Source organism: Anastrepha ludens, chromosome 5, assembly GCF_028408465.1.
Source record: "Anastrepha ludens isolate Willacy chromosome 5, idAnaLude1.1, whole genome shotgun sequence".
NCBI lineage: Eukaryota > Metazoa > Arthropoda > Insecta > Diptera > Tephritidae > Anastrepha > Anastrepha ludens.
The window spans coordinates 100,684,271-100,700,265 of record NC_071501.1 but is presented as its reverse complement, the minus strand read 5'-3'; the positions used below and the strand labels follow the sequence as shown (position 1 = coordinate 100,700,265).

At 35.8% G+C, this 15,995-nt stretch overlaps 1 protein-coding gene across 2 annotated transcripts in view; it reads left to right on the top strand.

The window, feature by feature from the left end:
• LOC128863007 (dynein axonemal heavy chain 7) overlaps positions 1–15,995 on the top strand; it is a 102,019-nt gene that overhangs the window by 41,110 nt on the left and 44,914 nt on the right. For both annotated transcript variants that reach the window (XM_054101887.1, XM_054101886.1), the window contains exons 25-26: positions 910–1,197; positions 1,280–1,695. In XM_054101887.1, coding sequence (XP_053957862.1) covers positions 910–1,197; positions 1,280–1,695 — 704 coding nt within the window. The remainder of the gene's footprint in view (positions 1–909; positions 1,198–1,279; positions 1,696–15,995) is intronic.

Here is a 15,995-nt window from a genome sequence, read left to right as displayed (position 1 = left end):
AAAAGCATTGGAATGGAACTCATAAGGACACAGACAACCCAGTCGTCCACGAAATACTTGGAGGCGTTCTAACCTTCGTGAGCTAGAAACAGTTAACAAAACGCGGGGAGTCGTAAAGAGAAACAGCGGTTAACAGAATAAGATTTAAATGTTTTGTTGAAGCCCTTTCGTTTAGTCTGAGGCCATCTTCTTGAGTATCTCTCAAATAATCTGAGAGATTCTTCTTCGGGTGCTGCCATGGACCAGACTTCTGAGCCAGATGTAGCAATGGGCCTCCAAAATGCAAGTCTTAGGTAGTATCTTCGATTTAAATAGGTGTATATGGCCAAAGTATATATAATATTATTAGCAGCAAATATTCGTAACTATTCCAATACTATTCAAAAATCAACTCTTTACTTACATCAACGTTTTGTTTTCAATTCTCGAAAGTATTGTTAGGTTTTTTGCTTGAGACTGTCATAAGTACATATTTCTCTTGCTTTGCCCACCGTCGGGCACTAGTTCTGTGGTGATATAACTACTTCTTCTGCTAGCATTTTTGGATTACTTCCATTTTGAGTAGTGAATAGCGTTGTGAATTTTCTTGGGATTTCGAAGTTGGAAGGAAGGAAGAGTCCCTTCCTTTTTTACTAGTTGTGTTTTGTAAAATGATTCCATTCTATGCTTGGTTGTGACTCTTCTAAACAGCAGTAAGTGGCATTACTGTGAGGAATGTGCGCTCACTCGGCTCACAGCCACTTTATTAGTGGTATGACGGACTTAGAAATTAGTGCGGTGTTTTTATTGTTGTAACGTCATCACAACCAAATACACTTTTCCGCTTCATCCCTATCTAACCTCAGGATGAGTTTTGCAGCTCCACTTGTATTTACATTTATATTTACAAATTTCCGTCTGTCTCTACAGAAACTCAGGTCGCTGGCCATTAATGATCGATCCGCAGGGTCAAGCCAATAAATGGATAAAAAATTTGGAGAAAAACAATCGTCTCTGCGTTATACGACTCAATCAGCCTGATTACACGCGTGTCCTCGAAAATGCTATACAATTCGGATTGCCAGTACTGTTGGAGAATGTGGGCGAAGAATTGGATCCATTGCTAGAAGCAATTTTGCTCAAACAACTATTCAAGCAAGGCGGCACATTGTGCATAAAATTAGGCGATTCGGTGATTGAATACAATCATGCGTTCAAGTAAATAAGAAATATCTTCAAACTACCTGCATGAGAATTACAACTATTGCTACTTCACTTTTACTCTCTTGAATTTTCTAAGATTTTACATATCAACAAAGCTGCGCAATCCCCATTATCTGCCCGAGGTGGCAGTGAAAGTGACCGTCCTCAATTTTATGATCACCACGCAAGGCTTGCAAGATCAGCTGTTGGGTATAACAGTTGCCCGTGAACGTCCCGACTTGGAGGCGGAGAAGAATACACTCATCGTGCAGGGCGCTGAGAATAAACGCATGCTGAAGGAAACCGAAGATAAGATCCTGGAAGTGCTTTCGTCGGCCGATAATATTCTAGAGGATGAAACGGCAGTGCAGATTTTGAGTTCGTCGAAAGCATTGGCCAATGACATCAGTGAGAAGCAAATTGTAACCGAGGCCACAGAGAAGCAAATCGATATAGCGCGTTTGAATTATGTGCCAATTGCAGCACATTCGACTATACTCTTCTTTACAATAGGTGAGTATGTAAATTTGAGTTCAAGCTACAGGGTCCGGCACTCGAAGTGTAACCAATTAAAAAGGCCATAAATTTAATCTGGAAAATTACTTTTATTCAATTCAAAGTAAAAAATGTGCGAAAATAATACAAACTTAAGAATCAATTAACTTTTGCTCGATATGACCACCGTTTGCCTTGACTATGGCCTTGAGACGGTCCAGAAACGAATCGTAAGCTGCACGAATGTGACTTGCAGGTATTTTAACCCACTCGCAGGCAATGTCTTTTTTCAGCGCCTTGAGACTGGTGAATTTTTTAGTTTGGACTTGGCTCTCCAAAATGGCTCAAAGAGAATAATCCATCGGATTCGCGTCTGGCCAATTTGTGAGCCATTGTGTGGACGTTATAAAGTTCGGAAAGTTGTTTTTTAGCCATTCTTGGTTCACTCCAGCTTTGTGAGATGGTGCCGAGTCCTGTTGAAACGTCCATGATCTGCTACAGAAATCTTTGTCTGCCCATGGTTTCAAAGCAACTTCCAGAGTACTTTCCCGATAATATTTAGCATTTATCTTGACGCCAGGTTCGATGAAAACGATTGGCGAGCGCCCATCTGCGGTTACAGCGGCTCAAACCATTACCTGTGGCGGGTGCTGTCTCCTGGTGTCCAATCGATGACTCAAGTTATCGTATGAACGGTGGTCAAATAAACCCTATCGTTTTGGGAATTTACGAGTTCCTCAATTAGAAAAATTGGCTCGTCAGAAAACACCGCTTTCGACCAAGCGAAGCAACTCCTTCGCTCTATTAAGTCTGACTTGTGGCTGCTTTTGTGTGAGAACAAGCGCCTTTTGGATTTTGTAAGGCTTGACTTTGAGATAATTTTTCAGTATGCGGCGGATGCTATGGCTTAGATATTTTCAGTTCCTTCGCCATTTGATTGGCACTTCATCAAGGATTTCGCTCAAGTCACTTCTTTACTTTTTGAACCATTTCACGTGACGTTGCAGTCTTGTAATGACCAGGATTTTTAGAGGTTTGGCCAAGATTAGACTGTTAACCGGCTGTCGGCGAATTTGGAAGCCGGCTCATTTGCTAGCAATTGATACAATAATTCTCAATAAATTTTTCTTCGATCAATTCGAAAATGAGTTCAAAAGTTTTTTCGTTGGCCTTCTTTCCACTTATTTTTTTATTTTTCATCGACGGTTCACGATGGTGTGTAATATGGAAGACATGTATTTTCACATTTCTTATTTTCTTTCCAACTTCTTTCCGATTCAAAATGGCTTCCAGACAAAAATGTTTGATAGAGTCAAACTCTGCCGCCTTTTGAAATGCAATAAATCTCGAATGTGTCGCTAGTTTCTTGGACAGATGAGCCGCTCACGCTCCGGCATCTTTTACGACCAAATTGAGACTGCCACCAGTTGACAGTAGTGGGAATTAGCTCAGGATAGACATGGCTTAGATATAAATCACCGATATATTCCCGGCAAAATGGAAAGTTCCTGATTCAATTTTCTTTGGGCGAGAAACCAATACTTGGCCTTCCGACTAGTGTACTCATGATCATTTCCCTGCTGGATACCCATTTTATTGGAGTTTTCTCTCCGTAATATGGCAACATAACATTCTGCATTATTTCCAAATATTGGTGTCCATTATGCCATCAATTTTGTGTATGGGGCCTGCGCCATAACATGAAACATTCTCATTCCATTATTTTTGACCCCTATTTTTAATGGTTTTTCGCGTGTATTTTGGCAAGGTGGATCTCTAATGTGATTGTCGTGAACTCGTGTCACCATACAAAACTATTTTAGACTCGTCTGTTCATAAAATATTACGCTTCAAGCCAGCTGTCCAGCTAGCATGTTTTCTTGCAAATTCCAAACCGTTTGCCTTATGTTTTGGTATCAGGCGTGGCTTTTTTTATGGGCTGCGAGTTGCTTATCCAGCTTCCCGTAGTCTTCTACGTACAGTCGTGTCAGAAAAATTTAAATTCATCTCTTTTTTAATTTGTATGGCTGACTTCATGGGAGTCACTTTGGAGCACCTTACTATTCCGCGCTCATCTTGCAGGGAAGTTTTTCATTTTCCTCTTCTTTTTTCGGCTTTTCCACAAATTCTATTGCATTTGATATAATTTTGCTGAACATGAAATACTATTTTGTATTTTTGTGTAAGGTCTTTAAAAAACTGGCGGCGCTGCTATTTCAATGTTGTATTTAAAAACGTAACGACCCCTATAAAGAACCGTTATTTACGTGGTTACTAGATTTATTCAGATAAACTCTACACATCTGAAATTCCTTAACCCTTTGTAGATATTTGGTATTGAAATTTATTTTGTATTCTATAAATGGAAAAAAATAAATAAATTCAAAAATAATTTGTTAATTGTACTGCTATTGTCATGTAGATGGGGGCACTTTCTAAAAAGTATGCCCATTTTAATGAAATCTTACAATGCTTTACTAAACTTATATAATATTTACAAGTAATGAACAGTTTTCTCCCTCTTCAATTTCCCTTTCGTTTTCTGTGCATAATAAATTTGCACAAACGACTGCCAGATACCAAGTGACACAACCTCAAAGAGGCGTCTTAAGAAAAAATTAATTAATTAAAGTGGAAATTAAAGAAAGACATGGTTGCTAAACGTATGAAAAGCTTTTCTATGCAATGAATTGTTAAATTACCCCATTGTGAGCGTACAGCCTCCGAAATAGGACTCTTTAATGACTCGTTGTGTGTGTTTGCTGGGTAAATAAATAATTGCATGTACATAATTCTAATTGTGCTAATTACTGAGCTTATTCGAGCCTTCAAATCAGGTTGAAATTAGAGATATGAATCCATATGTTTTCCATGTCATCCATGTAAGTATGCTTGCATGTGTGCATGAATGTAGGTATGGATGTGCATATATTTCGTAACCAGAGGTGGAAAATCTCGATTTGAGAGTGTTAAATATTTGTTATACATATGTATGTATATATGCACAACAAACACTTTAACACATTTATTGCACATTAGGTAAGAGCTACCCGGTAGTCAAATGTACTGGTTCTAAACTATCTCATTATTAGGATGACCCTGCAGGGAAAAATAGTAGTTCTGAACTAGGATATTTACAGGACATTTTCAGCTCCACCAGTTTTTGTTCCATATTTCTTTTCATTTTCTATCTTCTACATTTTCTGATATTTTTAACACGGTTCATCCCTACGAAGTGTCAATTGTCCGGCCATGCGGCGCAAAATGCCAGTTCATACTAGCCAACAGAATTCTAGTAAACTATGTTTCTAAAGTATCCAGTTTTAGACCAGACGTTTTAAAACATTCTATTTCATATTAAAAAAGGATACAAAATATTAGTTTCTTAAAGGATATTATTTTCTTAAGACTTTTTCTGAAACTTGTATTAGGTACAGTAATTGGTTTAACATTAAAAATTGGTTCGAACTTAGACTATAAATAAATAAAAATAATAATAAATAAAAAAAGAAAATTTAAACAAATTCTTAGAAAACAATCTTATTTTTTCTAAAACCATTTATTAAATACAGTCTTTCTTTACCTAACATTCAGTTTTATTTATATTTATTATAAAAATTTAACGCAGTGTGCGCAAGAGCTCCCAGTGAAGCTCGTTACGTATAATTCAGATTTTAAATCTTTGTGGTAAATCAGAGGGTATACATTTTCCTAGTCTACGCATTAAGTTGGTGTTATTTACAAAATTAGAAACTTGAGAATTTGTATGTATAGCAAGCCGCTTATTATATTTATGACTAATATTTGCTAATTTCATCGAACAAATTTGGCACTCTCAAATCTCGGTGTTATTTCGTCGCATGGTGCATTTGTAAATATGCGTTGTACCATTCTTTGTATTGAAATCTTTGAATGATTTCTATGTTTCATTTTGGGGCTGAGCTCCATTCTTGCACCCCACATGCCCGTATTGGCTTAAGTACAGATTTGTAATTCAACATTTTGATATCTAGTGATAATGCAGATGTTTGATTGAGTAGACAGGAAAGTGAGCGAAGTTTTAATCTCAGTTACTTACGCTTCAGGAATATACATATGTGGATCCATATTATCTTTCTATCGAGTTGAATATTCCGCTATTTTGCCTGATCAGCTTAAGGTTTTTGGTACTAATTTAAAGTTACTGGAGGGCATGAGTCTTTGCGGAATGTGAAAGTAATCTGTACTGATTTGCTCTGATTGGATTTTATACGCCACTTGTTCAACCAAATACTAGGTTAGGTCAGGTTACCAAGGTTACTTATCTAAAACACGACACTCGGTGGTCCGAAGACCTATTGTGATACATGCATTTGATTTCCATCCCCTAACTAAGATGCTTAAACCCCTTAGATCTTTCTAAGAAGGTAATTAGCCCCTCCAGTAAGACATATTGCAAATTTCCCAGGTCTTAAAAGAAATAATCGCCAAGATATTTGGCACGGCTTTATTGAAGTGCAAGACATTCACAGAGGAGGTATTCTACCGACTCAATTCCTTCTTCAACTCTACAGCTCCCTCGATGTTGTGCTGCAGTACAGATGAAGCAGTGGGGGCAACTCATTTTTGGGCATTACAACTGTAAGGCTTATGTAGTTGTGGCTGTGCTTTTTGCCAAGAAATAAAATTTAAGGTATTAACCTCAGGAACATAAATAAAAATTATTTAAATCTCAGAATCATATTTTATGTGTACGTTTGCTGCCAGTATTTTTCTGCAAATAAGTAACGAATAAATTTGCTTCGAATTTTTATAAAAAACTTTAGATATACATATATGGGCGCTTCCTCCTCTTATTTGTGGGAGGGACCCATAGTTTTAAGCCGACTCCGAACGGCAGATAGTTTTTTAAGAGGAGTTTTTTCACGATAGAAATACATTTTTTGGTGGTTTGTCATTGCCTGCCATGGGGCAATCGCTCCATAAAATTTTTTTTTATTATTTGGTGCCTCATGCACTCGGACCTCCGAATGCTAGTCACGCACGCTGGCCACCGTGGTTATCGAGCTTTCAAATAAATGTATTCGTCAGAATAATCCTCTAATCATCGTGATGCATTGGTGAGTCCATAGACGTGTCTTTACTTTTCTTATCTCAGGAAAAAAAAATCAACTATTTGGCACACAAATTGAGCAATTTACTACTGACGTTATTCTAGGCAATGATGAACTAGTATTATTTCTTCTAAATACCAGATATATGAACTAGAATTCTTCTTACTGGTTTGTCTTTTCCCTGCAGGACAGTCGCAGACCCAACTAGCCAGGCAACTGTCTTTTTTCCGTACAATCAACTGGTATCTTTTATATTCCTAATTATTTTCTATATTATCCTATAGTCCCATACTAAAGGGTTTTCCAATAACAGGTGTTATTTTGAATGTGATTGCGCTATCGAGAGATGATTAACGATTTTTATGGCCGGAATTGGATGGTATTTATCTGGACAACGTTTATTTTCAACAAGACGGCGCTACGTGTCACGAAGCAACGAAACCATTGATCTTTTACGGGAAAAGTTACCGGACCGTGTTATCTCTCGAAGAGGTGATCACAATTGGCCACCGAGATCTTGTGATTTAACACCTTGTGACTTTTGTTTTGGGGCCAGGTGAAAGAGAAGGTCTACGCCAACAGCTCAGGGTCGATTCAAGACTTCAAAGATGGAATTCGTGAGGTTATCGAGGACATAGGGCAGCCACTTTGCAATTCGGTTATGGAAAATTTTATGAAAAGGATATTGTCCTGTAAGCGTGGTCGTAGTGGTCATTTGCCTGATGTTATTTTCCACTATTAACAGCATACCTTCCTCTTTATAATGAAATAAACATCCGATCATGTATATTAAAAAAGAGCATTTTTCTTTGAATATCAAAAAAAAAAAACCTCTTATTGGAAAACCCATTACTAAGTTCACGTTTCACTTGAGATGGCTGTCGAAATTTACACATATTTCATTGCCGTGAAATATGCCTGAAATTTCTTATGTATCTCACGGCAAAATAGTACTCAGTTCTCGCCGTGAAAACACCGGGTAACATGCTAGCAACATTTTTTCACCCTCATTTAAAATGCGTCTGTCATTTAAAATTGAGCGAAAACTGATAGCTCCTTTGCGAGAGTAGTGCCTGAGCTTGAACACTCGGAAGATATGGCATTTTTAAGCGATACGTCATCGCAAAGAGCGTAAGTAAAACGTTTTTAAATTTTTTTTGTATCAACATACATTAGGGTGTCCCGTCAATGTATGAAATTTTTTATTTTTCAAGATATCCAAACGCAAGAGTTGTCAAAATTTGCGTAATTTTACACAGATTACGAATATCATAAGAAAATTTGAATTACATATTATCTTGAGGGCTCTACAGAACGTTAAAGTTTATTAAATCTTACATTTTTACAAGAATGAACCATATGCCGAAAATAAAACAAAAGTTAAATTCATAAGCTGGTTTATTATGCAAATTAGTGAACTACAGAACAATAAAATAAAATAAACGAAGTAAAGCGGTCAATTAATAAAAGAATCTTAATATTTAAAAAGATTTTTGTGTCCAAAATTTGGCATTTCTGCTCGAGATTGTAGCCTGGTTCTAATGAAACCATCTCTAGAGCTTGCGGCAGTTACACGTTGTGAGGCCTCTGTTACCAGTTTTACACACCTTTCCACTGATTGTGTATGACAAGGAAAGTCATCGATTTCCAAGATCTTATCTTTTGCCATGTTTTTTAGCTCCTCGTCTGAAATGTGACGAAGAACAGGGGGTGTTGTAGTTAGGCATTCGTCCCATAGAATCATTTCAGTGTAATCTCGGGCCGAGAAGTTAAGTTTTGGTGGCCTGAATATTCTGAGTTTTGTTGAAGATTCATTTTCTCTAGCTGTTATTATTTTCTGTAATGCCAGCTCCCGAATGTGATCCCTCTCATCAAATAACATACTGACAAGTAGGTTTTCTGGGTGCGCATAAAAGGCGTTTCTTTCGATAACAGGATCCACAACAGATTTCAAATTTTCTGGCAGAAATCGAGAGTACTGAGTCAATTGGTAAGTATGCTTCGCGCCATCCTTAAAAGAACTTTGTTGCTTGATAAGGAACCACATCGGGGCGTATGCTTTAACAACATAATTGACAAGCAGTTTCAAATTTTCTGTTGGATGAAGAGTACTTATATAAAGTCTGAGTATACGATTAGCAGTAGTAAGCCATCTCGAGTGCGCCATTTTTCCAGGTTGACGGTTTGCCAGCTCAGGAGCACAGAAACCAGTTGATACAGCATTACTCATCTGATAAAGGTATTTTTGATCTGTACTAAGATCATTGATCACATTTCTCGGCAAGTCAGGCAAATTACCAGCCACCGCACAGAAAGACACGGGGGTTTTAGTTTCACAGCCAACTAATTGTTTTCCGATAGGTCCAGAATATTCTTTAGGCCCAGAAGTGGGACCATCTAAAGTAGAAAATAGATGACGAAGCGGTAATTCGTTAGCATGAAGTAAACAAACACACCATTGGAGTGGCCGTTTTAAATATTGCTCTAAATTTTGAATCACGCCACCCTTCCAACCGGTATTAGTTGCAGTTCCGTCACATCCCACGCAAATCAGGTCATCTAACTTCCAACGTTGTCCTTCTAATAAAGTTGTGATCGAAATCTGAATTTCCTTCCCAGTCCCACGATTCGGCGTTGTGTGACCTAAATAAATTGATCCAGGTTCAGCCAAAACTGAGACGTGCTCTTCTAAAACTTCTTTGCGACGGTAGCGATTCCCTATTTTCTCATTTATCAGAGTCTTGTCCTTACGTCCATCAAAGTAAATGCTTTTTATAACGGTGCTTCCAATATCTTTTGAGGCTTCGGTCCGGGCTTTAGATACCGCTCTGTGGATCTTGTTTTTATCAATAACCAGAGTTAACTCTTTGGTAGAAACCAAGCCAACGTCTGCCAAAACCGCCGAAGTTACAGCCGCAGCAGATCGCAACGATAAGCCGTATCTGTCACAGACCTTAGCCACGGTAGGCAACGGCAGTGTGTTTCGATTTGCCGTTGAAGTTGATGGCGCCTCTACTGAGGGCATGCTGGTCGATGATCCCTCTAATATCGGATTTATTTCCAGACAAGATTCACTCATCGCATCTTCATAACAGGCTGAGTCCGAATAGGTTTCTTGAGTAGAACAGAACTTTTTTGTTGCCCTTGTTGATTCTTCTATTTGTCTCTGCTGTCGTTTCATTAATCTAGTCGTTTCCTTCTTATCAATTCCGCCAATAGCCATTTTCCTGTCATTTCTCTGATCCAACATAAAATTTCTTTCATTGATGGGAACTTTTTTAGGTTTTAAACATGAACAAAATTTGAAAGAAGTGCATTTACAAGCAGCAACGTCGAAGAGTTTTTCTGATAACACTAAGAAACATTTCAGTTTATTTTCATAGCTATCACTTCTTTTGTTTTTGGGGTATCTTTTTAAATGGAGATATTTTTCGAAATGTTGTTTTTGTAATTGAATAATTCGTTCTTTTGTTACGATTGGAATCGAAGCTTTGGTCCAAATATCGCATATTTTTTCAGAAACAATCGCAAATGTATCTGAATTTGATGGATCTTTTCCATTGTACTTCAATTTTAGATCGTGTTTTAATATACGAATAAAATATATTTAATGACGTCCTTTATGGTTGGTAGCTGTCGATCGCCAAGTTCTTCGTAAGGTCCCAATATAGCACAAGTAGTTTCACTACGCCTCAAACTCATTATTTAATCCACTTTTAAAAATAAAACAATCGCAACTGCACTTTAACGACACAAGAAACTGAGTGGCTTTGAAGAAAACACTCCCTAGTTAAGGTAAGAAACACTTCGAATTATGTTGAAAATTGAGGGTATTTGCAGGTTGAAACCTAGCAAAGATTTAGTGATTGGGAACTTGTCAATGCATGCGAATTAAAATATTATGTTTACATTATACTTGAATGTAATAAAAAAGTTAATATTTTTGTATATTCAATTCAGTTCAGCGAAATTAAAAAATGCGAAAAATTACAAAAAAAGGTAAAATATTCTAAAGTTTGAAGATCGGTAGAGACCTGAAGATATAATTTCATTTTTATTTCAAAATTATTTTTGGAATCTACAATTAATTACACAAATTTTAAGAGGTCTTGCGTTTAGAAAAACTAAAAAAAAATATTTCGGGACATCCTAACATACATGGGTTAATTTGTTTAAAAAAGTCTTTTTTTTATCAAAATTTGCTAATTGCTTTTAGACGATGCTCATAAATTTGACGTTTCTTCTCATTTGATAATTAATGTTGCTAGCAACATTTCACGGCAAGCGAAATGCATGTTGCGGGCGCAATTTAAAGGCTGTGAAGTTTGTACCAGCTTTTATAAAGAGAAAAAAATAAGTGTGCAAGAAATAATATTTTTTATCTAACCCACTAATATTAAATATGCCATTGCTGGCGTAAAGGCGATATATTCAACTGTATACTTAATATTATATATTTATAACTGAATATGGCTTGCAATAAACCCAAATTATAGTTAATTAAATAGTTATGAACAATTCGTGGTATTATAGGTTCAAATCCGTTCGTTTTAGGACTAGTTCGATTTCAGTCAGGAAATTCTAGATGCAATTCTAATATTTTTCCTGACTAGTTTGTTGTTTCACTGCAGTGTACATACCCACATTTGTATGTATATGCATACAGCTATGTATTTGTGCACACAAAATGCATTTCCTGCGGTCAATTACGCTTCGCAACAAAGGATAGCACTTTAATTTCCTGTACTTTGCACGAACGCTCGCTTTTTCGTTTACTTTAGTGGAAATTAATTAAAAAGCCTACAAGCGCAGTGCTTTCCAGTTGCAAAACATTCAATTAGTAAATGACTGAAATTGGCTTTGTTCCATCTACTTTTATATTGCGCTTTATCCAAATTAAATTTAGCAGCGAGAGTATTTTTCATTAATTGAAACAGTTTGTCGGTTAGGCATGTGTGTACTCAGATTCATATGTACAAGTACCCTATGATCAGAAAGTACCGGGAATGTTTAAATAAAACAAAACAGAGTTAAATTTCAGGCAAATTTATTTTATCTGCTTCAAAATATGACTCATCTGAAGCAACACACAAGTTAAATTTTCATTTATTTATTTGAGTTTTTAAAAATTATTGCGTGGACAGGAGTCTTAAAAACTAAAATTACAAAATATTCTTACTTCTATATTACAACTAGATTTTGGCCAGGTCACGTTGCATCTGCATGTGCTGGGAAAATTCCTAAGTTTAGGAAATGCACGGTCAGCGCTTTATTCCTGCGCGTGTGGTGTCGTTTACCCGTGAGACGCAACTTTGTGATATGTTCACAATATGATACATGATATGATATGATACAAACATTTTCAACGCTGAATGTGTTAACTATCCCCCTCTTAAGAATGATCGTCCTCGATCATTAAAAGTAGGGTAGGTCATTGAATTTAATAAAAGTTGGGGGTATATTGCCATTACAAGGTAAGGTTGTTATACCAATATCTGATGGAATTTCCTGCTTCTTCTCAACGTATTCAATCTTGATGGATTTACGTCTGAGAAGAATGATTGATATGGCTATTAGTGCAATGAGTATTGGTATTGCAAATGTTCCAATGGACAATGTGGCATGTTTCAAAAATTCAATCCTCTGAGTGTTGTTAATCTGTAGTTCTTGCAGTACTTCTAACGATAATAAATTTATGTGTTTATTTTCGGCTGGAGTTAGCTGTAGGACAGAGGGAATAGCTTCAAATGGTTGCGATGCAAAGTTTCTGTAAAGTCGATTGTTAATTTTTATTGATGAATTATAGAATTTGATGACATGCGTCCCATTCATTTGTTGAGTAGCATCATTAATTTGTATTGGTCCGTTAAAGTTATTTAAAAGTATTATGCCCGTTTGGATTTCTTCCACAGCAGTTAAGTTGTGACCTGACATCATTGAACAGCTGGAGTTCAAACTACTTAATAATCTAGTTATACATTTATCTTCGCTTAAATCTATTAAATTATTCATATTACATATCGAAATTTCATTATATTTCCCACATGGCTTACGAATGCCATATATTAAATTTCTTATTTTTAAAATTTCATTAAATTGAATGTTTATTACAATATTTTTCGTTTTTATAACAGGTCTTAAAATTATTTTTCTAAAGGTTTCGCTTTTCGTAAGTGGGATTTTAACCATATAAACAATTATCATATCTTTACTTAATACATTTATTTTTGAGAATTCTAACGCTTCCTCTGCGTTGTTAAAAGGCATTTCATCTTTTTTAAGTTCATCTAAAGCAATTTTAACTTCATTTTTATTTAATATTACAGTGTTTAAAATGTTTCCTTTTGCCCATTGTATGGCGTATTTGATATTTTTTTATTCATCCTTAATTAGTCTTATTTTGCTTTGTAAATCTATTACTACCTCATCTATTATATTATTACTTTTTTTTATAGCATTTGAAATTAAATTCGTTATAGAAGTTATATTATTTAAACTTTTACTAAACAGTTCATTTATTACTGTTTGTTTATTATTATTTTCATTTAAGTTCAGAAGGTTATTATTAATAATTTCTAGGTCGTCGTGGTCTGGTGATCCTGCAAGATACTTCCACGCGGTGCCTAGTAAATTGATAGATCTAACTTTTTAAATTTATATCGTTGGCCTATGGCATTTTATAACGATTTTTTCCTATTACCTAAAGATCGAAAGCCTATGGCATTTTTAACGATTTTTTTCTTATTATCTAAAGATCGAAAGCCTATGGCATTTTTAACGATTTTTTTCCTATTATCTATTATACTAATTATTTTTAAAGTTAATGGAATTTAATTTAATTGAAATTAATTAAATTCGATAGATGTGAATTTAAATTAGTATGAGTTAAAACTTTGGTATAAATTCATATTTTTTTTTATAATTAAAAATAATTTTTTGTTTTTTGTTTTATGTGAACCAAGTACGACTAACTTCTGATGTTACTTTTGTGTACTATTCTTCCAGATTCGGTCAGTATTGTTGTGCTTCTGTCTTCCTTGACTGTTTCCTTTTTGTATTTTGGAGATATCTTTGATCCTAATCTTTTGTCAATTTTAATAAATACAATGTCTCCTTGCATATAAGTTTTTATTGATTTCCTTTTTTTATTGTGTTGGATTAAGTCCTTAGTCTGTTTTTCTTTAAGTTTATCAATGTTTTCCTGTCTTGCGCGCTCAAACTGTGTTGGGTCTGTGGTAACATTTCGTCCGAAAAATACTTCTATGGGTCTTTTTCCTGTCGTTGAATGTACCGTGTAATTGTATTCGTAAACTGCTCTGTCTAAAAGTTCGGGGAATGATGAGAAATGTCGTTCAACTTTCAGACATCTAATTATTTCTGTAAGTGTGGAGTGGAAACGTTCGATTTGGCCATTGACAGAACTTTTATATGGCGGAGTTTTATAGACTTGAATATTGAGAGTGTCCTCTATCATGAAACTTATTGATGCGGAATTAAGGGATTGCTCGTTGTCAATTACTATTGCTTTTGGGACACCAAATAGAAATAGTAATTCTCGAAGGGGCTCTTTTATGTCTTCAACTGCTTTTGAATTTATTATTCTAGTTTGAACGTACTTAGAGAATTTATCTATTGCGGTAAGAACTAGATTTCTTTCGGTTATGTAAATGTCGATATGAAGAATATGTCCTGGATATTCAGGTATCGGGGTTTTCTTTAACTCGGGATTATTGGGATGCCGGTCATATTTATTTTCATTGCATATTGAGCATTCTCGTATTATATTTTTTATTTTTTTCGACATAGACGGGAAAAAGTAGTTATCTAAAATTTGAATTTTATTTTCACAGCTATTTCTGTGTGCTCTTCGATGAGTTTTTATTATGATTTCCTGTTGCTCTTGATCATTAATGATGTCCTGTACTTGGATTTGGGTGAATCTGATTTTGTATATTAGTTTCTAAAGTGAATTGGATAAATATTTTGAATTTTGCCCATGATTGATTCATCTGTTTTTATGCAGTTTATCACGGTAGGATTTAAATATCTTTTCAGGAGGTTTATAAGTTTTGTGGTATCATAATTCGTTTCTTCTATTATGTGCCTGTGGTACGTCGGGAAAACTATTTTAAACTGGTATGTAGACGTTGGACCTATATTTAAAATAATTTGATTTTTAAATACGTTAACGGGTACTTCGACACTAGGAATTCGGTCATGGGATGAACTGTCGCTACTATGGCAAGTAACTGTTGAGAGGGCATTACATCCTGTTTTTGGAGGCCTGGAGAGTGCGTCGGCAACTACGTTGGTTTTTCCTGGTTTATACTTTAGTTCATAGTTATACTCCTCAAGGATACATTTCCACCTTTTCATTTTTGCGTTGTTGTTTTTATTACTTAACGCAAACGTCAATGGTTGATGATCCGTAAAGATTACCACTTTTGGTGAACCGTATAAGTAATTTCTAAACGTATTAATTGCCCATATTATTGCCAGCATTTCTTTTTTGTTTGCGGCATAATTCTCTTCGGCTTTATTTAGTGATCGTGAAATGTATGAAATGGGTTTTCCTGACTGTTCGAGAACAGCTCCTAATGCGTCAGTCGTGAGGTGAAAGTCTTGTTTAAAATCTGGATATGCCAATACCACTTCTTGAGAAACAAGAGAAGATTTTATTTTGTTGAAGGCTTCTAATGCTGCGCTATCAAATTTAATTTCCTTTTTTTTAGATGCGTTTTTGGACACGCGTCCATCCTCCCCTCTTAAGAGCGAAGTCAGGGGTTTCGCTAGTTTAGCGTAATCCTTGATGAAGCGGCGGTAGTACCCGGAAAGTCCAAGGAAAGATCTTAAATCTTTAAAATTTTTCGGACATGGGAAATTTCGGATTGCTTCCACTTTAGAAGGATTTGTTTTTATACCGTTTGGTGAAATGACGAAGCCTAGAAATTCGACTTCTTTTCGAAAAAATTCGCATTTGTCCAACTGCACTTTCATATTAGCGTTTTCGAGAGTGTGAAAGACTTTCTCGATATTTTGGACGTGCGTTTCTTCATTTTCGCCGAACACTATTATGTCATCAATATAGGCATAACAAATTTTCCCAATGTGTTCCCTTAGAATATCATCTAAGGCTCGCTGGAAAATGGAGGGCGCATTTTTCAGCCCGAACGGGAGTCGTGTAAACTCATATTTGCCATTATTGACAAAAAAGGCTGTTTTCTC